The sequence below is a fragment of the Castor canadensis genome, chromosome 12, assembly GCF_047511655.1.
Source record: "Castor canadensis chromosome 12, mCasCan1.hap1v2, whole genome shotgun sequence".
Classification (NCBI taxonomy): domain Eukaryota; kingdom Metazoa; phylum Chordata; class Mammalia; order Rodentia; family Castoridae; genus Castor; species Castor canadensis.
The window spans coordinates 20,191,524-20,216,376 of NC_133397.1; the positions used below are offsets into that span (position 1 = coordinate 20,191,524).

Here is a 24,853-nt window from a genome sequence, read left to right on the forward strand (position 1 = left end):
CATTCTTTGAGAAAGTCAATATACTGTACTCATCAGGAAATAACCTTCATAAATGCCTAAGGTGAGTTAATTTCCATTCCTCTATGCTCCAACAGTACCTCCACTAATCTGTTATCATTGCACTCGATCAAATTTACCTTTAATTTTTGTCACTGTCTTCTATTGAATACTTACTATTAAGGGAAGAGATAGACATCACTCATCTTTGTTGACCTCAGTGTCTACCCACATACTTGGCATTGTGACAGGCTTTCCTTTTGAAAGGAGGTAGCTATTTCCCATTTCATATATTACTATCAAACTTTCATCATGTCTTGTTGCTGTTCAAAAACACTGAAGGATTTCCACAGGATAAAGTACAAATACCTTTATACTTGTCAAACATAACAAGACCCCAAGCTACCTGTACAGGCTGTATCTTTGCACCAAACTTCCTTATATTTGCCCTAGATTCTAAACTACTCATTTTCCAAACTTGCCTTTCAACCTCTTCTCCCCTGGCCATTACAATCCTTGAAATGTTGGCCTTTAAAATCAATACTTCCTTAGCAACTCACTAGCAATTAAACCATGATGCCATACAATATTAAAAGCATTGTTGTAATGGACACCTGAATGGAATGGACACCAAAATTTTCCATGTCAAACAAGTGGTAAAGGCTTGGATAACTTTCAACTTATATCACCAATATAAGAAAAACATTAAACTTTTGTTTTAGCCACCATTTTTCCCTCCAGGCCATCCTTCCTTCATTTTCATGGCCTGAAGCTCCTCAGAAATGAAGAGGGAAGGATCAGCTAGCTAGTATAAAATTTATTTTCAGGAAGCTTTGCTTCCAACCTGAAAAAGTTCTAGATAGCCAGAATTCAGTAATGAAGAGAAATTCCAGTAAAAAATCAGGGTGTCCTTATGACTTTTGGTGTGTGGCTTTTTGGACATGCCATGTTAAACCCCTCCCAAGTGGTCCTGCATGACAAGCCATTTGTTTTTGAAACAGAGGTGCTGTCAGGAGAACAGTGAGCACTAATAGTTGGCATTGTTGGCGGCACTATGGAGTCTGTGATCAGAAGACTTCCAAATTCTTTGTGTCCCACCAGGAAGAATCCATGGCAGGACATGTGTGTGTAAATAGGAATTTATTAAAAGTTAGGGGTCGGAAAAACAAAAGGAGAGCATGGTGGAGTCCAGGTGGAATCTGGAGGCCGATCAAGCGGTGCTTCTCTTCTCCAGGTGCTTTGAAAACCTACATTAACCTATGGAAGGGAAGAACCAGGTGATTCCCATCCAATAATTTATGAGTGGGGAGGGCATGGGCAGTTCATGGCCAGGTGAGGGTGTGTCATTACCTGGCTCCATTGACCTCTGAGCCAGGGAGAGGAGCTGGGTGGATTCCAGTATACCCCTATGTTAATTCTCAGGTGCCCCACTCATGAGAGAGGAAAGTTCCCATACTTTTTAAACTTGCTGTAGTTAAAATGGAGCTCTTATAGTGAGTCAGGGAGGGGTCTCAGTCCCAAACTTTCCCTATTTTTAACCTGCCTCAGAATCAATGGTTCGCATTAAGTCAAATAAAGGAGAAAACCTGACTCCATCACTGCTAAGAATTCTAAAGATAATTGTGCTCCTAAAAGCCAGTGGGGGCTGGGGGACTATCAGGGCAAAAGCTCCCAAAAAACACTGTAACTCCTGCCTCTGAGTGCTTATATCTAATACAATGGAAGGAAAATTAAGTTTAGGAGGGTAAAGGTAGCATAGAACAAAATAAATAAATATTAAAAACCCTTAAATCAGTCCCCACCAGATTGAAAAGGCAGCCCACAGACTGGGAGAAAATCTTTAAGCTATACATTTTTAAAAAGCTATACATCTGACAGGGATTAATAACCAGAATATACAGGGAGCTTAAAAAACTAAACTTCCCCCAAAAAATCAATGACCCAGTGAAGAAATGGACAAATGAACTGAACAGAGCTTTTTTAAAGGAAGAAGTCTAAATGGCTAAAATAAACACAAGAAGATACATTCACATCCCTGGCCATGAAAGAAATGCAAATCAAAACCACATTAAGATTCTACCTCACTCCTGTTAGAATAGATACCATCAAGAATATAAACAACAAATTCTGGCAAGGATGTTGGGAAAAAGGAATCCTCATACATTGTTGGTGGGAATGTAATGTAGTACAACCACTATGGAAAATAGTATGGAGGCTCCCCAAAAAACTAAAAATAGAACTGCCATATGATCCAGCAATACCACTCTTCAGGATATAACCAAAGGAATGTGAGTCAGGTTACAACAAAGACACCTGCACGCCCACGTTTACTGCAACATTATTCACAATAGGTAAGCCACAGGAACAGCCAAGGTGCCCTACTTGGATTAAGAAAATGTATTTATATACAATGGAATTTTATTTAGCAAAAAAGAAGAATGAAATTGTCGTTTGCCAGTAAATGGATAGAACTGGAAAAACATTTTCTGAAGCGGTTAGGCAGGTTCAGAAAGCCAAAGGCTGCATGTTTTCTCTAATATGTGGAATTTAGACCTAATACAAATACAACAAATTTAATGAAAAACAGATCATTCATACTAATGGGAGGTCACATATGAGAGAGGGAAGGTAAAAGAAGTTAAGAAGGTGAATATATTTGATGTACTTCCTATATAAGAATGAATATAAAATTTTTAAACCTGTTGACATAACTGTAAGAAGCAGACTAAGGTAGAAAGAAGAAAAATAGATGAGATGAACCAATTTGGATTATTATATATATATATATACATGAAAATGTATACAATGAAACTCTATACAGCTATCTTAAAAATGTCACTTTAAAAAATGTTTTACAAAAAAAGGAGAACAGGAGAGAAGAACAGTTCCTGTTTGGGGTGGGGAGGTGGTACCAGTGGGAGGGGGTACCAGTGGGGGAGAGAAAGAGGGTGAATATGGTGCAAATATTGATGTAAATGGAAAAATGAGACTTGTTGAAACTATTCCAGGAATGGGGCGGGGGGGGAAAGGGGATAAAGGAGAATGATGGAGGTGAATTCAGCTATGATATATTGTAAGAACTTCTGCAAATGTCACAATGTACCCCCAGCACAATAATAATTTTAAAAAAGAAAAAGAAAAACACCCTACACTTTTTCAACAGAAAAAGCTTTCAGCTTTTTTTTTTTCAACAGAAAAAATCCTGATATACTCTTAAAATCTAAACAGAATGTAAAACAAGATTTGTTGAAGAAAAAAAAAGATTTGGGGGAGTACTTAATAAACATCAATATGCTCTAGCTGTAAAACAGATGACATCAACTAGAGAAATAGCACTGCATTTGCTGCCAATAGTGATCATAATCAAGCTAAAGGAAGACATGTTTTTCTTATCATCTTTATTCAAGTATTTCACAGCAGTTATATTACAAATTACAGTAAATGTTCAAATTCCAGAACTCAAAAATTAAATAATTTACTTCAAACTAATGTAAAATGGAGTCAAATGCAAAACATCAATTTAACACAATTCTAAATTAAACTACAAACCCAAAATAGACCATAATTGATGAAGTCTACTTAATCTACAAAGTAGACATATATGACTAAAACCAAATAGGACTCCCAAAGTCTAAGTGACCAACTTTACAAAATACAAAAGATGCAGGCAGAGATAAGCCCAAATTCAAGCTTACAATATGATTACAAATCATAACAATGGCATTCAGCTATGGGCCCCGACACTGAGATACCTACGGAATAGCACCATAGCTGAACCAACTTAATCAAAAAGGGAAGATAAGAAATTACCACCCCGCTCCCTAAAAATAAATCCAGTAAACCTACAAATACATTGGCATATGAGAAAAATCAAGCCATGAAAGGACGTTAAAAAAATTAATCACAGGTAAGATTCAAGCTCAAAAACACAATTAACTCCACAGCCATCAGTTTCAACCCTAATGAGGTTCCCATCATCTTCAAAAGCTCCCAGGGTCCCCACAGCTGAGCATGAAGTATTGCTGTGCTGTGTTACACACTTTACTGATCTGGGAGCAAGGTATTACACAGGAGCTATCATTTATAATGCTCACATAGGAAAAAGAACAGAGGTCAATTTGTACATATATTTGCCAATGCTATACAGCAAAATTAAGAACTTTACAGAAAGGTAAACAAAAGTGAATTGACTTGGATAATTTCACAAGCTGCTTTAATCTATAGAACCACCAGATATCTGTAAAATAAGCAAAACTAATATAATGTGTTTCTTTTTGAAGGGGGGACCCAGAAGCATTAGTATAATTTTAGCTCATTTTCCCCCCTTGGCATGAGATTGGCTTTCTCTTTAATAAGACCTAAACTGTTCAGAGTGGCAGTTCCTATACTGAGGTTGCCTCCTATTTCTCCATCTATATTCAGGATAAACAAAAACAAAAACTTGATCTTTTAGAAGCATTTTTAATGCCATACACAAATTTCCCTTGTCTAACTCACTGATGGCTAAAATCTTAATTAACTTGTACAAATTTAGTAACCTACTAAGAACATGTGCGTTTTTTTTTTCTTTCACAAGTGCTGCTGTTACTTGAACAGAATGCTTCTGAATTAGAGCGACTGGAATAAATATTTAAAAAGAAAAGAGTGCAGCAAGAACCTGAGACTTGCAAAAAACCCTTTTACCAGAAACTTGCTACAAAAAATCTGCTACATCTTATTTCATCAAATCTTTAAATTCTGTAACAATTTCCATCAAAATACAAAATGCTAATGTATCAGACTGTAAAATAGTTTGAACAGGTATGATGGTAATAAATATTAAAGAAAGCATGAAAGTCCTCCCAATAATCAAATTAGAGGCTTCAAATAACCTCCCCTTTAAAATGGTTCATCGTTAATCGCACTTGCCCACCTTAAAAATTCAGTGTGTCTACATGGGTAGCATCTTGAATTATATGACTAACTGAATAATATGAAAACTTCACAGATTAGGCATAAAGAAAACCAGTGGCATTTAAAAAGTGAAGATAGAATTAGAAGACAGTAAATATAAAGGTAAATGCAAAGAAGCACTTGGGATTACTGCAGTAGCCTAGGCCAGTGTGTGCTTTCTGCACACTACAAACAGCCAGAGACAAGGAGACAAGTACCTTAGCTTCAGCATGTAAACGGTGGCAAAGTGATTACAGAATTCTGTAAACACTGTTGGTAACTAAAACACAAAAAGCTGAGGTAGCTCAGTATCTCTGCAGTAGTCCAATAACACGTGCCTTACCTAATTAAAACCCAAACTACATGTGTTGCATATATTGGAAAGACACACCTGCAGCTAACTGCTGTAAGAATGAAGATAGCAAGCCAACTTGTCTGCAAAATTTTCTATATTTTGTTTAAAAATTATCTGATAAAAAAAGTCACTGCACTCCCTTTGCCTCTTTGCAACTGCCTATATTGTCTCCAAATTTGTAGAAAGTTTTTTGTGCGAAACTAGTAACCCATAATTAATTTCAGGTAAGTACATTTCACAGAAATCACTCAACAAGATTCAAAATTATTTCCAATCAAAATGAAGAGCTGTAAAGGTAAGCTTTCAGAAGAAGGGATTTCAACATTAATACTGTTATTCAAGGACTATACCAGAGCTCATTTGCAATTGTACAGAAAATAAATTTTATGGAGCTTCTAACAAATTCTTTTCTGTCCATTTGGCAAGTCCTGGCTTTAAAACAAAACAATAATAATTTACTACACATGAAAATCATTTTTCTCTAGTAACTCAAACATGAATTACTATTAAATTGCCTCTGACAGATGAATGGCCACTATCTATTTTCTGGTCATTGTTGTAAGCAATATGGAAAAGTATGTGGGGTTTTTTGTAGACTGTGTATTATTTTCTGTTGTTGTTCCAGTACATGTTTCTTAAACAGAAACAGACCAAACAGGAAAACTTACCATTTCAGTATATTACGAGGCTTACTGAGTATCTTGATTGAGCTTTGAGAACACGACAGGCATTTAATACCAAAACACTGGTTGTCTCTCAATGACATAGAGTATCAAAACTTAATTCTCAAGAATGTGACCAAAGAAAACACTCAAATTTATTTGCTACAAATGAGCCCATCTGTTTAGCCTTATCGTTCTCAAATGAATAAAAAAGGCACATAAAAGGCAGTTCTAAAGAGCCTAATCTAATTTCACCCAGTTTCTTCAGTTTCCCACCAGAATATACCATAGCCAACTTTAAAACTGGTTTCAGTCCATTACCCAGAGGGAGGGAAATATGACCAAAGGGATAGAAAGGAGGAAAACAAACAAACAAAAAAGGTTGCCCACTGTTTAAACAATTCAACAGTTAGAACTGCCCCATCCAGTTTCCTCCTGTTTGCTGGTCTGCTCCCTAAGAGAATCTCTGAAAGAGAGTGCACAAAAAAAGGAGCAGAAGCGAAAGCAGTTTCTGTAGCACCAAAATCTCCAAGCTGTGGGGTTGTACTTTTATTTGTGGAAAATACAACATATTTCGGAAGTTCTGTTTGGTTCTTGTAGGCTGGTTGGTTTCAGGTACCTGAGACAATAGCACCAAATTCAACAGAGAGAAGAATGAGTGAGAGAGCACTTTACACTGAGGCTCTGCACATAATTGGTGCAATTTGAAATTGAATGGCTCAGAAGACTGCTCTAGCAGGAGCAGATTGGAGAGGATAAACCACTCATCTTGAGAAGTTCATAGGAATGTCTCAAACATATGAACTGTTCTTTCCATCTCCTGTAAAAGAAAGAAGTACATGTTATCTACTATGAGAAAAGCAAAGGTATTTCTCATTATGGAAGAATTTACAAAACCAAAATGTTAGAAAAAAGAACTTGAAGTACAAGTTCAAACTTGAATGTTTTCCTTATTAGAATATCACAGCTACTTTGTCAGACCACCTGCCCTGGACGATTCCAAGTACCTCCTATTATTTACACTTAGGCAAACAAGGATGATAAAGATAGCAATATAGTCAATGAGGAACTCATTATGCAGATATTGTACTAAGAATTATGTACGAAATACATAAGTAAATATAGATACACAATAAGATATACTTACACATATATAAAACTTAATAAATGTTATTTAACAATGCCCCAATAATGTTGAAGGTGGAAGATAGGGATTATTATGAGCACCATTTTAATAGTTGAAGAAACTGAGGCACAGAAGGAGCTAAATAAATAGTGAAGTCAGAATTTGCTTTTGTTTTTGTTTTTTTGAGACAAGGTCTTGATAGGTACCCCAGGCTGGCCTGAAACTCATGATCCTCTTGCCTCAGCAACCTAAGGGCTGGGAATTCAGGCAAACACTGCCCAGAATCAGAAACTGAATACAAACAGCCTCACTTCAGAGCCTAGACCTTTACCCATTATGTTCTACTAACTCCCAAAGCACACTGAATGCTTTCAGTATAGCAGAACATATGCCAGAAAGTAGAATGCACCCTGTTCCCATTTCTATCCACTCCAATCAGAGCTGAAAAGAGAAGAAAAGGTCAGAATTAGTGGCTGCTTATCTCCATCACCAGGAAAACCACTCACTGCTGAATCTGCTATCAAGATCCCCTTCCTCCCAAAAATAGGCCCTTAGTTAACAAAATTCCAAATCCCATACTGAGAGATGTTTCACTGCTAAAGAGTATTAAATTAATTCACACTAATGAAATTACAATCATTTGAACAAAAAAGTTCTAGAATAAAGAGAACCGCAAACAGTAACCTGTACACACATTTCGTTAGGCTAGACGAATGTCAAATGCATTTAAACATTGGTTTTCTTTTCTCCTTTGAAACAGCGCCAACAAAATTCTATTTTACATCTTTGCAGAATAGGTTGTACTAGATTATCATCTGATAAAAAAGTTCTTCTAAATGATCAATCGAAATCACTCCTGCTAGATGTTTTATCACATACTGAATAAGGAAAACATCGTATTATAACAACAACTAGTATCCTCTAGATTATGGAACACGGGTGTTTTTCTTTAATTATTTGTGCTTTCCAGTAAATACTATATTACATAATTTGGTACAGCTTTGAAAAAATGAAACTCATAAAATGTAGTTATAAAATAATCTTATTTGTCATCCAAAATATGATCTAATTTTACCAGTCTAGAATCCAATTAAGATAAATGCATTACATTTAGTTATGTTTCTTTTCTTTTTTAAATTGTAATTTTAAATTGTATGTTATCATGTACATGTTTTGAAATATAAACCTTTTGTCCTGTTGATAATAGTCATTCTAATACATGTAATCTAATTATCTCACTGTGCTCTTATTTTATTCAGTTTCCTGTTCTTATTTTATAATTATAAATGCATATTATTTCTACAAATTAATGGAAGACAATCTGATTATTTCCATATTTGTATATATTGTACATCAATTGGTGTACATCTACCAGTCTTCTACATATGCTCCTCCTTTCCCTGACCCTTCCTGATCCCTAGTAATACTTCTACTTGCACATTACCTTTTATCTTTTTATTTTTATTTTCCCTTCTTCCCTCTCTCCTTCCCTTCCTCTTTGCTGCATACACTCTGCTGCAAATGACAAGATTAAGTTCTCCTTTAGGGGTAAATAATACCCCATTGTGTGTGTCTGTGTGTGCATATGGACACACATTTTTTTTTAACCAGTCACATGTTGATGGGAATCTACTCTGATTCTGTATCTTAGCTATTGTGAACATTGTCACAATAAACTTGGGTGTGTAGGTATATCTTTCATATGCAGACTTCATTTTCTTCAGATATATACCCAATATATGCCTAATATAAGCTAGAGCATACAGTAGTTCTAGTTTTACGGGGTTTTTAGTTTGTTGTTTTTTTAAGGAATATTCATTACTATGGAGGATGGAAGCTGTGTTAGCTTACATTCCCACCAGTAGTGTATAAGGGTTCCATCTTCTCCACCTCATTACCAGCATTTGCAACTTTTTATTTTTTTTCAAGAACACACATTCTCACACAGTTAGAATGTGGTGAGGTGTATCTAACTGCAGTTTTGGTTTGCATTTTCCTGATGGCTAAAGACAGTGGCATTTTTTTATATATTTATTAGCTATTTGTATTTCTTCCTTTAGTAAATGTCTATGCAGATCATCTAACTGTATTTTAATTGGTTTACTTGTTTTTTGTTGTTAAGTGTTTTTTAGTTCCTTATACATTCTAGATATTAATTCATCTGTCAGAAGAATAGCTGATATCCTGCCATTCTGTAGCTTGTCTCTCCACTCTGTTGATTGCACTTCCTTTATTGTGCAAACTCTTTTTAGTTTGATATAATCCCAATTGTCAATTATCTCAAAAATCATTATCCATATCAGTATCTTCAAGTGTTTCCTCTGTTTCAGAATTTCAGATGTTTGATTAATTTTGAGTTGATTTTTGTAAAAGGGACAGGGGGCCAAGGTTCAATCTTCTGCATGTGTATATGCCATTTTCCCAGGACCATTTGTTAAACAGACTATCCTTTCTCCAATGTATATTTTTGGAAGATTTGTCAAAAATCAGATGACTACAGATACATGGATTTATTTCTAGGTTCTCTATTCTGTTCCATGGGTTTCTATGGTCTGTTTTGATGCCAGTGCCTTGCTGTAGTATTACTATGGCTCTGTACTATGTTTTGAAATCAGGTACTGTGATGCCTCTAGCTTTGCTGTTTCCTCAAGATTGTTTTGGCTATTTAGGGCTTTTATGCTTTTATATGAATTTTAGGATTGTTTTTATTGATTTCTGTGAAGAATATTTTGATGGAGATTGTATTGAATTTGTACATAGCTTTGGATAGTTTGAACATTTTAACAGTATCAATTCTTTCAATTTATGAACAAAGGAGGTCTCTCAATCTTCTAGAGTCTTCTTTGATTTCCTTCATCAGGGTTTTGTAATTTTCTTTGTAGAGGTCTTTCATTCCCTTAGTTAAATTTAGTAGTAGGGTTTCTTTTTTTCTGATGATTATGAATGAAATTGCTTTTTTATTTCCTCAGCAAAATTATTATTGGTGTACCGAAAAGGTATTGATATCTATATGCTGATTCTGTATCCTTCTACTTTACTGAATTCATTTATCATTTCTCATAGTCTATTGGTGGGATTCTTTAGGTTTTTCCTCTGTATAGAATCATATCATCTGTAAATAGGAATAACTTGACTTCTTTCTTATTTGTCTGCCTTTATTTCTTTTTCTTGACTAAATTCTCTGGCTAAATTTCTAGTAACTACACTGAACCAGAACAGTGAGAGTAGACATCCCTGTTCTTGATATTAGAAGAAATGCTTTCTGTTTTTCCCCACTCAAGTATGATGTTGGCTAAGAGTTTTTCATATACAGTTTTTAAGTTGAGGTATGAACCTTGTATTTGTTCAAGACTTTTACCACGGAGTAATGTTGAATTTTATCAAATACTTTTCCTTCATCTATAGAAATGATGACTTTTATCTTCTACTCTATTTATGTTGACATATTATGTTTACTGATTTGCATATGGTGAACCATTCTTGCTTCCCTGGAATGAAACCAACTTGATCATGGTATGATCAATTTGCAAATATTTTCTTGAGAACTTTTGTATCTATATTCACTAGGGGTGTAGGTCTAAAATTTTCTTTTCTTTTTGTTGTGTAATTAGGTTTTGGTAACAGGTAATGCTGGCCTTGTAGAATGAGTCTGAAAGTGTTTTCTCCTATCCAATTCTGTGAAATAGTTTGAGAAGCAGTGGTGTTTTTCCTTAATCTCAACCAGCAAAAACCCTTGTTCCTTCCTATTATTGCTTATATTCTCTCTACAACAAAATTAGAAATAAGGGCAAAATAGTTTCTGCTGGGTATTGAGGGGGTGGGGGGGAGAGGGAGGGGGTGGAGTGGGTGGTAAGGGAGGGGGTGAGGGCAGGGGGGAGAAATGACCCAAGCCTTGTATGCACATATGAATAAAAATTAAAAAAAAGTTTGGTACTCTGCAGTAAAACAATCCACTCCTTAGCTTTTCTTTGTTGGGAGACTTTTTATTATTACTGATTTAATCTCATTACTTGTTACTGGTTTATTTAGCCATTGTACATCCTCTTGGCTCAATTTTGGTAGGTCAAATGTGTCCAAAATCATTCTCCTGGACTTTCCAATTTTTTTAGCATAGTTTATCAAAACAACACAGAATGATCCTTTGAATTTCTGTTGTATCATTGATAATGTTTCCTTTCTCATCTCTAATTTTATTTAATTAGGTCATATCTCCCTCCTTCTCTCTTCTTTAATCTAGCCAAAGTTTGTCACTTCTGTTTACCTTTTTCAAACAACCGTTTGTTTCCTTGATCCTTTGTATTGTTCCTTTAGACTCTGTTTCTGCTATCATCATTGTAACTTTCCTTCTACTAATTTTGGACATCGTTTGTTCTTGCTTTCCCAAGACCTTGAAATAAATGCATCAACTGATGTTTATTTCCACTTTTTTTTTTTTTTGACATAGGCACTCATTCCTACATACCAAAGGTTTTGCTAAATACCAAACGTATGGTATGTTGAATTGCCATTTTCATTTGTTTCAAAGAAATTTTAAATTTCCTTTCTGACTTTTTCAATGACCCACTGTTCACTCAAAAATATGTTGTTCATTCTCTTTGTATTTGTATAATTTTGAAAGCTGTTCTTGCTGATTTCTAGTTCTTTCCACTGTGATCAGAAAATATATAGGACATGATTTCAATTTTTAAAAAGCTGTGAAGGCATGTTTGTGGCCTAATATACAGTATATCATAGAGAAACCCCCATATGCTGATGAAAAAAATATTTATTCTGCAGTTGTTGGATGGGATGTTCTATAAATGTCTATTAAATCCATTTGATCTATAGTGTATTTTATCCCCACTCTGTTGCTTCTTTGATTTTGGGGGGTGGGTCTGGATCTATTTATTGATTAGCGTGGGGTACTGAAACCCCCACTATTATTGTACTAGAGCCTATCTCTCCTCCTATAGTATAATAGTATTTGTTTTATAAAATTGAATGCTTTGCTACTACCAGATGCATCTAGGTTAATAATCATTATCTTTCTCTCTCTCTCTCTCTTTTGTAGTACTGGGGTTTGAATTCAGGGCCTTATGCATGCTAGACAAGAATTCCACCACCTGAGCATGCCTAATCATTGTATCTTCTTGATGAAATGATTATTTATGCAAGTAACTTTCTCTGTCTCTTTTCAGACTGTTTTTATCTTTTTTTAAGTACTGGGGTTTGAACACATGACCTTGTGCTTGCTAGGCAGGCACTCTACCACTTCAGCCACACCTCTAGCCCTTTTATACTTATGTTTCAGTTAGGGTCTCACTTTTTTTTTTTTTTGGTGCCTAGGGCTGGCCTACCTAGGCAACCTAGGAAGATTTTCCTACCTACAGCTGAGATAACAAGTGCATGCCACCTAGCTTGTTGATGGACTAACTTTTTGCCCAGGTGGACCTTAAACCATGATCCCCCAACCTCTGCCTCCCAAGTAACTCAGATTACAGAAATGAACCACTATGTCCAGCTTTGTTTCTGTCTTAAAGTCCATTTCTTAAAGAAGTATAGATACTTTTACTTTTGCCAGAATCCATTTGTTTAGAATATCATTTTCCATCATTTCACTTTCAATCTGTGTGTCCTCACTAGTAAGGTGAGTTTCTTGTAAGCAAGCATATTGTTGGGTCTTGTTTTTAATCCATTCAGCCAGTCTGTATCTTTTTTTTTTTTTTTTTTTTTTTTTGGTGGTGTTGTTAAACTCAGAGCCTTGTGTTTTGACAGGCAGGCACTCTTACCACTTAAGCCATACTACCAGCCCCAGTCTGTATTTTTGAACTGGAGAATTAAGACCACATACATTGAGTTATTAATGAAAGGTATAGACTTAGTGGAACAGAATAGAACCAAGATATGAAGCCACACAACTATAACCAACTTGTCTTTGACAAAGGAGCTAAAAATATACGATGGAGAAATAGCAGCCTCTTCAACAAAAACTGCTGGGAAAACTGGTTAGCAGTCTGCAAAAAACTGAAACTAAATCCATGTATATCACCCTATACCGATATTAACTCAAAATGGATCAAGGATCTTAATATCAGACCACAAACTCTAAAGTTGATACAGGAAAGAGTAGGAAATACTCTGGAGTTAGTAGGTATAGGTAAGAACTTTCTCAACGAAACCCCAGCAGCACAGCAACTAAGAGATAGCATAGATAAATGGGACCTCATAAAGCTAAAAAGCTTCTGTTCATCAAAAGAAATGGTCTCTAAACTGAAGAGAACACCCACAGAGTGGGAGAAAATATTTGCCAGCTACACATCAGACAAAGGACTGATAACCAGAATATATAGGGAACTTAAAAACTAAATTCTCCCAAAACTAATGAACCAATAAAGAAATGGGCAAGTGAACTAAACAGAACTTTCTCAAAAGAAGAAATTCAAATGGCCAAAAAACACATGAAAAAATGCTCACCATCTCTAGCAATAAAGGAAATGCAAATTAAAACCACGCTAAGATTCCACCTCACCCCTGTTAGAATAGCCATCATCAGCAACACCACCAACAACAGGTGTTGGTGAGGATGTGGGGAAAAAGGAACCCTCTTACACTGTTGGTGGGAATGTAAACTAGTACAACCACTCTGTAAAAAAATTTGGAGGCTACTTAAAAAGCTAGACATTGATCTACCATTTGATCCAGCAATACCACTCTTGGGGATATACCCAAAAGACTGTAACACAGGTTACTCCAGAGGCACCTGCACACCCATGTTTACTGTGGCACTATTCACAATAGCCAAGTTATGGAAACAGCCAAGATGCCCACCACTGACGAATGGATTAAGAAAATGTGGTATCTATACACAATGGAATTTTATACAGCCATGAAGAAGAACGAAATGTTATCATTCGCTGGTAAATGGATGGAACTGGAGAACATCATTCTGAGTGAGGTTAGCCTGGCCCAAAAGACCAAAAATCGTATGTTCTCCCTCATATGCAGACATTAGATCAAGGGCAAACACAACAAGGGGATTGGACTTTGAGCACATGATAAAAGCGAGAGCACACAAGGGTGGGGTGAGGATAGGTAAGACACCTAAAAAATTAGCTAGCATTTGTTGCCCTTAACGTAGAGAAACTAAAGCAGATACCTTAAAAGCAACAGGCCAACAGGAGAAGGGGACCAGGAACTAGAGAAAAGGTGAGATCAAAAAGAATTAACCTAGAAGGTAACACCCATGTACAGGAAATTAATGTGAGTCAACTCCCTATATAGCTATCCTTATCTCAACCAGCAAAAACCCTTGTTCCTTCCTATTATTGCTTATACTCTCTCTACAACAAAATTAGAAATATGGGCAAAATAGTTTCTGCTGGGTATTGAGGGGGTGGGGGAGAGAGGGAGGGGTCAGAGTGGGTGGTAAGGGAGGGGGGTGGGGGCAGGGGGGAGAAATGACCCAAGCCTTGTATGCACATATGAATAATAAAAAAAAAACAAAAACAAAAAAAAAAAAGGAAAGGTATAGACTTTGTACCTGTCATTTTGTCAATTTTCTTTTATTTGTTTGAATAATATTTGTTCAATTCTTCCTTTCTTATTCATCATTGTGGTTTGATGTTATACTGTATTGAAAAGGTTTGGTTCTTGTCTATTTCTTATTTGTGTATTTACTGTTCTAGTGAGATTTATATTTTCACATGCTGTCATGATAGTAGTTATCTTTCTTCTACTTCTGGGTATAGGACTCCAAGCATCTCTATAAGACTGGCTGAGTGGTCATAAATTCCCTTAGTTTTTCCTTATTGTGGATTGTCTTAATTACTCTTTGATTGTGAAAGATAGTAATCTTGGTTGGCAGTTATTTTCTTTTGAGAATTGAAATACATTATTCCATGCCTTCCTCAGCCTGTACAGTTTCTGCTGAGAAATCTGTTGTTAGTCTCATGAGGTTATCCTGAAGTGTGACTTGGCATTTTTGTCTTGCAGATTTCAAAATTCTTTGTCCTGTACTTTTGACAATTGACTATAATGTCATAGTGAGGCTCTTTCCTAGTCATATCTACTTGGGGTGATATTGGCCTTCTGTACCTGAGTGTCCGTATCTCACCCAAACTTAAGCAATTTTACTTCTATTATTTCATTAAATGGGTGTTCTATATTCTTAACCTCTATTTTTTTTTGTGCCTATGAGTATGCTAATGATATGGACACTGCTCTCTCAATGGTGTCCCAAAGACCTGGTATGCTCTCTTCTCTCTTTTTTCTTTTTAATATCTGCCTGAATGTGGTATTTCAAAAGACCTACTTTTAAGCTGATATTCTTTTTTTTTTCATTTATTTGTAGAATACTGTTTCTGTAAGCAAACCCATATAGAAAAGATCTTACATATTTAATACACTGTGTTACTCCCTATAAATGGAAGAAAAATTTAACATTTCTAGACCAATGTGGCTATTAATTTCTGTACAATGCCAACTCAACACAGCAAACTGGGATATGCTTTTCCCAAAGTTGACAGCATAGCTGAAGTTTCCAGAAATTCAAAGTACATAATGCTATGTATATGTGTGTGTGTATACACATATATATTTAGATGAAAAGACCAGTAATAGCATAATAGCATGTTAAGCATCAATAGCAGCAACAGCTTCTCCAGGTAATGCAGTCATCTGAACAAAATTATAGACATCTAGTGCACTCCATTAAAAAACAAACAAACCAACAAACAAACCCAGAAAACATAAAAGTTCTGTTACCACTATGCTACCTGGCCCCATTATTATTATTATTATTATTATTATTATTATTAGCTTCTCAATTATCATCTGGAAAGAAACATTCTAGAGTAGCATTGTTAAGAACAGTCTGACAAAGCATGGTCACCACCACATATTGTAAACCAGGTACAAGATATTTTACATTCACAGAGGTATAATGCAATACCTACATCTATAATACTAGAGGATATAAGTAAGAAGGCATTATTTGAGACTTGATTCTACTTTTCCAGAAAAGGGCCTAAAGGATGGTGTGTCACAGTTCTATAAAGAAGCACTGATTTTCTTTCCTTGCTTGATCTAGTCTATTGTTGAAGATTTCACCTAAATTTTTTTTCTTACTTACTGAACTCTTCATTTCCAAGATTTATTATTAGTTCCTCCTCAAAATCTCTCTTTACTAAATTTCTCATTTATATCCTGCATTGTCTTCCTGAACTTTTTTTAAAATCACCCTTCTGAATTCTTTATCTGTCATATCATCCACTTTGATATCCTTGGAATCTGTTACTAAAGAGTTATAATCTATAGAAGGTTTCATATTACCTTGTGTTTTTTCATAAATCTTGTCCACCTATGTTGAAATCTGCCCGTTTGGTGAAATGGATATCTCTACCACTTTTATAGAATGGACTTCTTAGTAAATGAGTATCTTCTAAAGATGTGTCTTGGTATATTGGTTTGTTATGCAATATTGAGTTTATTTCCAGCTGAGAGACCACAGTGCAATCTTCCTTTAGTTTCTTTGGTAGCAATTAGTGAGTTTGGCACAGCACATACTGTATGGGAATAAAAGAGATCCACTCTCTGAAGGTTGTGTAAGAGTGGTGACACTCTAGCAGTTTAGGCAGGTGTGGTGTAGATAGCAGAATGTGTGGGGTATACCACGTGTAATTACTCCTATAATCTTTACCACATTTTGCATCCCAAACACCTAGCACAGAGTATCTGGCACTGCAGGTACTCAATAAATATTTTGTAACTAGACAAACTAGCAAGCAAATGACAAAGAAAAGAATTATATTGTTCAGATTATCTCAAAAAGAAGTTCAGCTTAATGACAGAAATCATATGAAAAGAGATAGACACAACTTTGTAAGAGTTGTAGAGAAAAGGAATCGTTCATTTCTAAAAGTAGCTAAGCAAAAGGAGAAGCACTGCTTCATGTGGCTGTTTTATAGGATTAGATCTGATTAAGATGGCTTTTAAATCCTCTTCCATCAGTGAGGTAGCAAATAGGTCTCATTGGCTCTCCTACTTCCTTTAGATAAACAATGAAATAAACTGTGGCACCAGGTCACATCCAACAGGCTCAAGTGATATGATCAGTGTATTAATAACAAATGAGAGGAAAAAACTGTGATATTGTTCTGTGTATTCACTTACCCAGAAACATGGATTTCTACCTTTTGACAAATGAGGAACCTAAGTGCTTCTTTCCTGACAAAATAGTACCGAAAATCTTTATTCTTCAACTATAACTTATAATGGTCGTTCTAATCTTCTCTCTCTCTCTCTCTCTCTCTCTCTCTCTCTCTCTCTCTGTCTCTGGATCAAACTCAAGGCTTTATGTATGCCAGGCAAATGCTTTATCACTGAGCTATAGCCCTACCCCAAATTTTTCTAATCTTAAATCTTTAAAACGTTTTTTCCTTTCTCTTTTTGTTGGAATAAAGATATCTGTTTATTCTACAGATGAACTAAGCACTTACCTCTATAAGTTGCGATTTGTCATAATCTTTACGATGACGGTAAATACACTGACTAAGAAGAGAATATAATCTCTCAAGCTGATCAACTGCCAAATTGTTGCTTTTATCTACCAACAAATCAAGTAATTTCTAAAAAAAAAATTAGAAAAGAGAGTATCATTTTATTTCACTAGTCAAATTGAAGCACCTCAAATGGCTAGACTGTAGGCATAAAAATGACACTTGAGGCTCAAAGATTCTAGACCTTAGTTTATTACCAAGACAATTCCAATACTTTCAACCTCTCAAAATACATAATTCTTTTATATAGAGAAGTTCTGAGACAGTTATATCCCTAGGTTAAATCAAGAGATTTCCAAAACTAATTTTATTCAACTGCCTACAAACATTTAAATATCCTTCCATTCACTTAAAATTGACCGGGAATAGCTAAGCTTACCTTCAATCTCTCACGATCAACTATCAAGGGTGGCACAGGCTCAGATGGTTCTTCTGGAACTAGTTCCAGGCTTGTCGTTTTTGCCTGCTCTGAAATTAATTTGCGGTATTTCTTTACTTTAGAAGCACCTACAAATGAGTAAAAAAATATATACTGCAGTCAGTAAAAGTTCAGGAGAAGTTATATTAAGCAATTATAAATTCTTTTTGTTCAAATTCATTTTGAAATAAAGAAAATGTACTTTAAATGATAAATGTTTTTGTGTAAGACTAAGTAATCCAGTAAAAGAACCAAACTGTTGCCTTCAAAACCATGTATGATGATATATCAAAGAATTTTCAGGCAAGCTTTAAAGTGAAAGCCTTTATAGATCAATGATCATATTCCAGGAGGTTTGATAAAGGCATACTAATTCTCATTTATGAACTTCTAGAGGTCTAAGATCTCAGATTAAGAACTACTGCATTAGGAAATACTGCCCTGACAATTCCAAATGAAAACTACAGGCTACACTTTTACATAAAAAGTATCTTTAAAGCTTTTAGATTGAACATAATATTAATTTAAGCCTTTTCTGCAAGCTTACTAAAATTCCAGAGAAGTAGCATCACAATGGATTCCTTTACTTGGGAGAGATCAGGAGGATCAGAATTCGAGGCTAACCCAGGCAAAAAGTTAGTGACACTATTTCATCTAATAAACTGGGCATGGCAGCATATATCTGTGGCCCCACCTCATGGAAGGTGTAGGCTGGGAGGATCATGGTCCTTAAGAGGATCATGGTCCAAGACTGGCCCCAGGACAGAAAGGTGAGACCCTACCAAAAAATAACTAAAAGCCAGAAGGACTGGGGGTGTGACAAAAGGGGTAGAGTACCTGACTAGGCAAGTATGAGGCTGTGAGTTAAAACCCTCTACCCCCAAAAAATTCCTCTCCCTGGATTCATTCTGCCTTATACCACAGATTTCTCCCTCTTCCCCACTATGTCCATTTTTATTTAATATTTTTTGGAGAGGACACTGGGGATTGAACTCTGGGTCTCATACTTGCTAGGTAAGCACTCTACCACTTGAGCTACACCCCTAGTCGTTTTACTTTTAGCTTGTTTTTCAGATGGGGTTTTGTACTTTTACCCAGGGCCAGCCTCAGATTGCAATCCTCTTCTCTCAGCCTCCCAATTAGCTCAGTCTACAGGTGTATACCACTATACCTGGCTTGTTTTTGAGATAGGGTCTCGTGTTTTGCCCAGGCTTACTCTGAATTACGATCCCGAGTAGCTGGGATTACAGGCATATTCCCCTACATCTGGCTTGTCTAATTCATTATTCAACCCTTTAATACTTTTTTTTTAAGTTTTGTTTATATGACAGCTCAGAATAAGTACTACTCTCAAAACTACTATTATTAAATATTGAAGGAAAAGAAAAATATGTAACATTTAAGAACAGCAAATCTTTTTATCCAGTGAAAGAATAATGCTTTTCTATTTCTTAATTCTACTAGAATACTTAGAAAACTGGCAGGAAAAAGGTTTTTTTGTTGTTGTTGTTGTTTTTTCATAAATAGCCCCAATCCCAGTCTCAATCCATGTGTACTTCCCACAATTTAGAGAGCATAATTTCAAGATAGCCTAGTATAAGAAGACCTGTCCAGGAAGGAAATGTTTATTTAACATACTCATCCCATACCACTGTGGGCTAAAGAATAAGGATGAACAAATATGGGCTAGAAAACCCCCGATTCTCCTTTTTGCTTCGTCTTAAAAGAATCATAGAACCGTAAGAAGGTAGAAGCTGACAGGGTATTCTTATTTTCAGAGAACAAAGGAATTTGACAGTGAGAGTTCTGTGTCTTCCCTCCCACTCCTGGCCTTAGAACTCAACAAAACCTCTTAGACTGAACATCCCTGGGATTCAACTAACAATGACTGCCTGGAATAAATATACCTTAGCATGTGCCTGTAACCATGAGCGGCAATTATTATGCTTGACTTATTGTAACAGCTGCAACAACACCATTCTGAAGTTTAATTTACAAGATGAAAGCTAGGCTTGGAGAGTATAAGTAATGAGCTCAAAGATGTGACTGTAATGAACAGAAGTGGTGGTTTAATCTAGGCCAGTATGACTCTAATTTACCATACTGCTATAATATCCAAGTCTTCTCTGCCCACCCCCACCTTCATTCTAATAATTCTTCTGTTGGAATTCCATCTTCTTTTTACTTGTGGATTTACTTAGCTTTTAGTTATAAATCCCTTAGAACAGGAGTGATAATCAGATTGGAGGCAGAAGAGTAAGCAAACAGGAAAGCAGTGTATTCTGCAACATAAAACCTCTGAAACTTTCAGCAAAATTTAGTATGTATGTGTACATTTCTAGGGAAAGGGATGAAAACTTTAACAGATTCTCAGAGCAGTATAATTATTCAACAACTATTGCTACTAAAAATCAAATAAAATAAACAATGAATTAACTATGGAGTTTAACCCTTCACAAGATGTTTTGAAATATTAGCTCTACCTTCTTTATCCAGTTCTGCATCTTTAACCTCCATCTCCAGGCCAGGTTCTACCTTCTCATTATTGTTACATTCCAGTGGTTGTAGTTTCTCAGAATCATCTCCATGATATTCATTTGAAATTTCTGGTTTTTCTTTTGACTGTTCCTCCAGGAGACTCTTTTGTTCAGAACTAGATTTATCTCCACCATCAGAGAGAGGAACTACTTCAACTTTGCCATTCTGACACTCTAGAACTGGTATTCCTTCAAAACTGTCAGTGGAGGCCTCACCATTTAGACAGCTGCCTTTAAGGAAAGGCTCTTTTTTAGATGTCTGTTCCGGATTGAGAGAACTGCTGCTGTGGACGAGCAGAGATTCATTTGAGCTCTCCTCTTCAGTAGATGCAAAGTTCTCTTTTGTGCCTGCTCCACTGTTTAGCCTCTGCCCCTGATCCATGTCCATGATATCACACGAAGATTCATCATTGGTCATAGACAAGTCTCCAGTCTCTTCTCCATTCTCCTCATGACAGTCCGTGCTTACCTCAAACTCTCCATTCTCCAGCAATTTTCTGTCTTCTGTATGGTTCTCATAGTCTGCAAATTTGGTGTCTTCTTCATCTTTTTTTAAATTATTGACTTTCCTTTTCTTAATAATTCCTTTACCCCACTGTGATCGTCTCCTTGATTTTCTCCGAACCCTAACTGTTTTATAAGGAAGGAAAAAAAAAATATGTAGAACTTGGAGTACGATACTTACTTTACATATCTTTATTAAAGATGACCAAGAAGAAAGTAAATCCATATTGGTCCAACATAAAAACAAAAGCTTTTAGCTCTTTATATCCATGTTGACTAACCCTCACAACTTACAAGCAAAATGGACATGAAGTTAGAGATGACCTCAATAGAATGAAAACTTCTCAAAATTAACTTCTATATAAGTATGGTCAGCATGCATATTTTCTGCTATCATAGACTCTACTTTATAGCTGTTCCTAATTTTCAACATCAGAGGCCAACTATATAATAAATGGATTAAGGGCATGACCATATCACCAGGCTGCCCAGAAAGTTTGGGGCCACAGCTCTGGATTTTCCCTAGGAAGTTGGAGGCCTTGCTAGAAAGATCAACCAGAAAATAGCTTCCACAATATGAAAGGAAATAAATACATAAACCAATACTGCATAATTGAACAGTTACAGGTATCTCCATGCAGAAATTTCTGTTACCTCTCCTCCAGATCATGCACACCCATGGGATGCATGATCATAGAAGCCCTACAAAGGGCTGATAATTTTGTCAGCCATTTGTTGACCTCCTCTAGCACAAGTGGCTCACCTAGCATCATCAGTTTATACAAAGTTAACTAAGAAAATGTAGGAAAACCAAGCCCTCTGTTGTTAAGACAACCAAAACAGTAAAAAAATACTGAAAATAAATATTTGGCTAACTGTGCAAAAAGGGAAAGTTGTAGGAACAATACTCTTAGATAACAGAAACTAATTTTTAATTTTCTTTACATGTATCAATGGTAATTGATTAGGAAAATCTAACCTACTGGCACAATTGCATTAATATGACTTTATACTCAACAGTGTACAGTATGTTTACACACTGCTTTCATTCCTTCACCTTTAACCCCTTCTGAGTCTATGTAAAGATACCAATGTATTTATAAGAAATGGATACATTTACTCATAAATAGTATTTTTTAAATCTAAGAGTAAATCTACTGAAGTTTTCTAGAATCATCTCCAAAATTCAAATTATTTAGTTATTTGGCTCAAAGTTTATTTTTTTCTTCAAAAGTTAACATCATTAGAACTATCTTTTCATTATTTTCTCCTTAATTTCTATGGTTATAATTTATAGTTATGGGATAATTAGCATAAAGAAGAAAATTTCTGTATTAGTCTACTGTTAAAAGCTGGCACCCAGGTTTAGGTGATGGACATCTGTGAACTATATGAAAAACTAATATAGTTCACATTAAAGATGAAAAAAAGACATTCATCTTGCTCTGACTCTAAAAGGTAGAGCTGACTCTAAAAGGTAGAGCTGTTAGGTTTTTACCAGGTGACAAGCCACCCCCACCACTGTAACCTCTGTATTTTCCAGCCATCTAACAAAAAGTACAAACATTCTCAACTCTTCTTCCTTAGTCATGGAACTTCACTGAAGCAAGAAGAAGCTAAACTCTGCTCCACTGAAAGCCAGCTCAATAACTTTATATGTAGCATACTACACAAATGGCAGAAGCCCTACTGAAACAAGTTTACTTCTAATTCTTTTATCCTTGCCAATAACAAAAATGTTCTTATTCTTTAAGAAGTAGAAAAGGTATTTTAGCTCGGCGTTGGTGGTTCCTACCTATAATTCTAGCTCCTCAAGGAGGCAGAAATCAGGAGGATTACAATTCAAAATCAGTCCAGGGCAAATAGTTCTTCAGACCCTATCTCAAAAAACCCATAAAAAAAAAAAAGGGCTGGCAGTGTGGTTCAAGTGGTAAGAATGCCTGTCTAGCAAGTATGATGCCCTGAGTTCAAATCTCAGTGTCACCCTAAATAAATAAATAAATAAGAAGTATTTCATCTTTCATCTTCCTAATATCATTTCTAATGACTAATGGGATTTTGGCAAAATAAGAGAAACTGATCGCAATGATAAAGACTTCTGTTTGAGTCAGCTGTATCTTCATAGTACCTGATAGGTAGTAGAAGAATATGTGTCTATGGATTTAAATGCTTACTATACCACTTTCTTCATCAAGGGTGCTCTATGTGAAAAATCCCATTTAGGGATACAATCTTGAGACCATTTTTATTGCATCACTAATCTTGTTTCCAAGCTAAAAGGTTTCTAAAACCAAGACCTGAGGAAAGCAACCACCTGCCCTTTTGGGTCATTTAGAGTTATGATTTGAGTAAGTTAATCTAAAACAGTGTGTCACATGTGCCATCTACTGGTAAGAGAAAACAAAACTCCCATCTATAGATTAAAATAATATTTTTAATATTTAAAGGAATTTAAGTCTTAAAATGAATATTCAATGTACTATCATTAGTAGAAATTTATATCAGACACAGAGAATGTAAAGGATTTTAAAGTTTAAGTTAGAGTGCAATGTTACATGATCTAGGTTATTATCTGAGATACAAATAGGTCAAATAGCTTTAACTGCTTTCATGGTACCTGAATGCACCACCAGTCCTTTCACAAAGTCTCTCCATACGAATGCCATTTATCAAAAGAGGACAAGTTTTTAAAAAGTAGGCATGATTCATTCAAATTCAATGCCACTTGCAAAAGAGCATATTAAGACCAGTTTTACTGATAGAGCAGTATTACCATCTTTACACCAGAAGAACATCAGTTTTTCCCAAGGCAGGCTATCTTAAACAGAAGGACTTTATTAGGAATATGCTGTGTTTATTAATCTTTGTCTTTAAGAAATAGCATAGATGGACATGAATGAAGTTTTATGACAAAAATTTAGAATTTTCCCCTAAATGTATCAGAGAAAACTAGACAGATAAAAGAAAACTGTTCAGATTTCTCAAGCTCAGCATAAAATATCCTCTCAGAAGACTCAACTTTGTACTTTCCAATCATCCACTTCCATATGACAAAGTTCTACTTCTCACTATAAAGAGACCATCCTGCATAGTGTACAACAAGGGGTGGAGAATGAGCATAGGGTAGATTAAAAGTCTATTGTCTTCACATCTCTATCCAAACATAAAAGTTCAACAATGAGAATATTTAAGTCTGGTTCAATTATAACAGCAAGTATTGAAAGTAGCAAATTAGGTTAAAGAAATACATTTCTGATTCAGCATCTTACACCATGAGTTCATAACATATGATAAAATAGAAGATTAAAAGAGCTGTGGAAAAACAGGAGCACTTTGGTTTATGAACCTAATCCTAACAAATCTGCATCATTCTCACTTGTACCCACCACTGGAAAACATGATTTCAAATACTTACATGCACATTTATTTGCAGAGCTGTGCCAGACATCCATTGGATTTCTTTGTTTGTGTCGAAATGCCTCTTCTACTCTAGTTTCTGTCTTCCGAGCTCCAGTACCATGAGGATTTATTTGTTCTGCTGTTACTGATAAGCCTGCAAGGAGCAGATAAGCAATACCTATTTAAATATTCCCAGCTACACAAACCAGCAAGGTTAAAAAAAAGTCTGAAATACAAAACTGAGTTTTAAAGTCATTAATTATACTTGAATAGTTTGTAATTCTGATGGTGTCTTTTGTTTTAAGATGGGAGAGAAACTAGATATAAAACCATAAAAATAGGACACCCATTAAGCCATGCTTATACTCAATACCCAAAGGAGCCCTAT

At 35.6% G+C, this 24,853-nt stretch overlaps 1 protein-coding gene across 6 annotated transcripts in view; it reads right to left on the minus strand.

The window, feature by feature from the left end:
- Positions 1-3,380: 3,380 nt before the first annotated feature.
- Atad2b (ATPase family AAA domain containing 2B) overlaps positions 3,381-24,853 on the minus strand; it is a 169,534-nt gene continuing 148,061 nt past the window's right edge. For 4 of the 6 annotated variants that reach the window (XM_074049264.1, XM_074049263.1, XM_074049265.1 and 1 more), the window contains 6 exons: positions 24,482-24,619; positions 20,509-21,192; positions 17,987-18,114; positions 17,548-17,676; positions 11,334-11,459; positions 3,381-6,766 (listed from right to left, as the gene is read on the minus strand). In XM_074049264.1, the coding sequence (XP_073905365.1) occupies positions 6,725-6,766; positions 11,334-11,459; positions 17,548-17,676; positions 17,987-18,114; positions 20,509-21,192; positions 24,482-24,619 (1,247 nt within the window). In that variant the 3' untranslated portion in view covers positions 3,381-6,724. Of the gene's footprint in view, positions 6,767-11,333; positions 11,460-16,381; positions 16,615-17,547; positions 17,677-17,986; positions 18,115-20,508; positions 21,193-24,481; positions 24,620-24,853 lie in introns of all 6 variants that reach the window. The other 2 variants (XR_012439623.1, XM_020184846.2) reach the window with 2 other exon arrangements.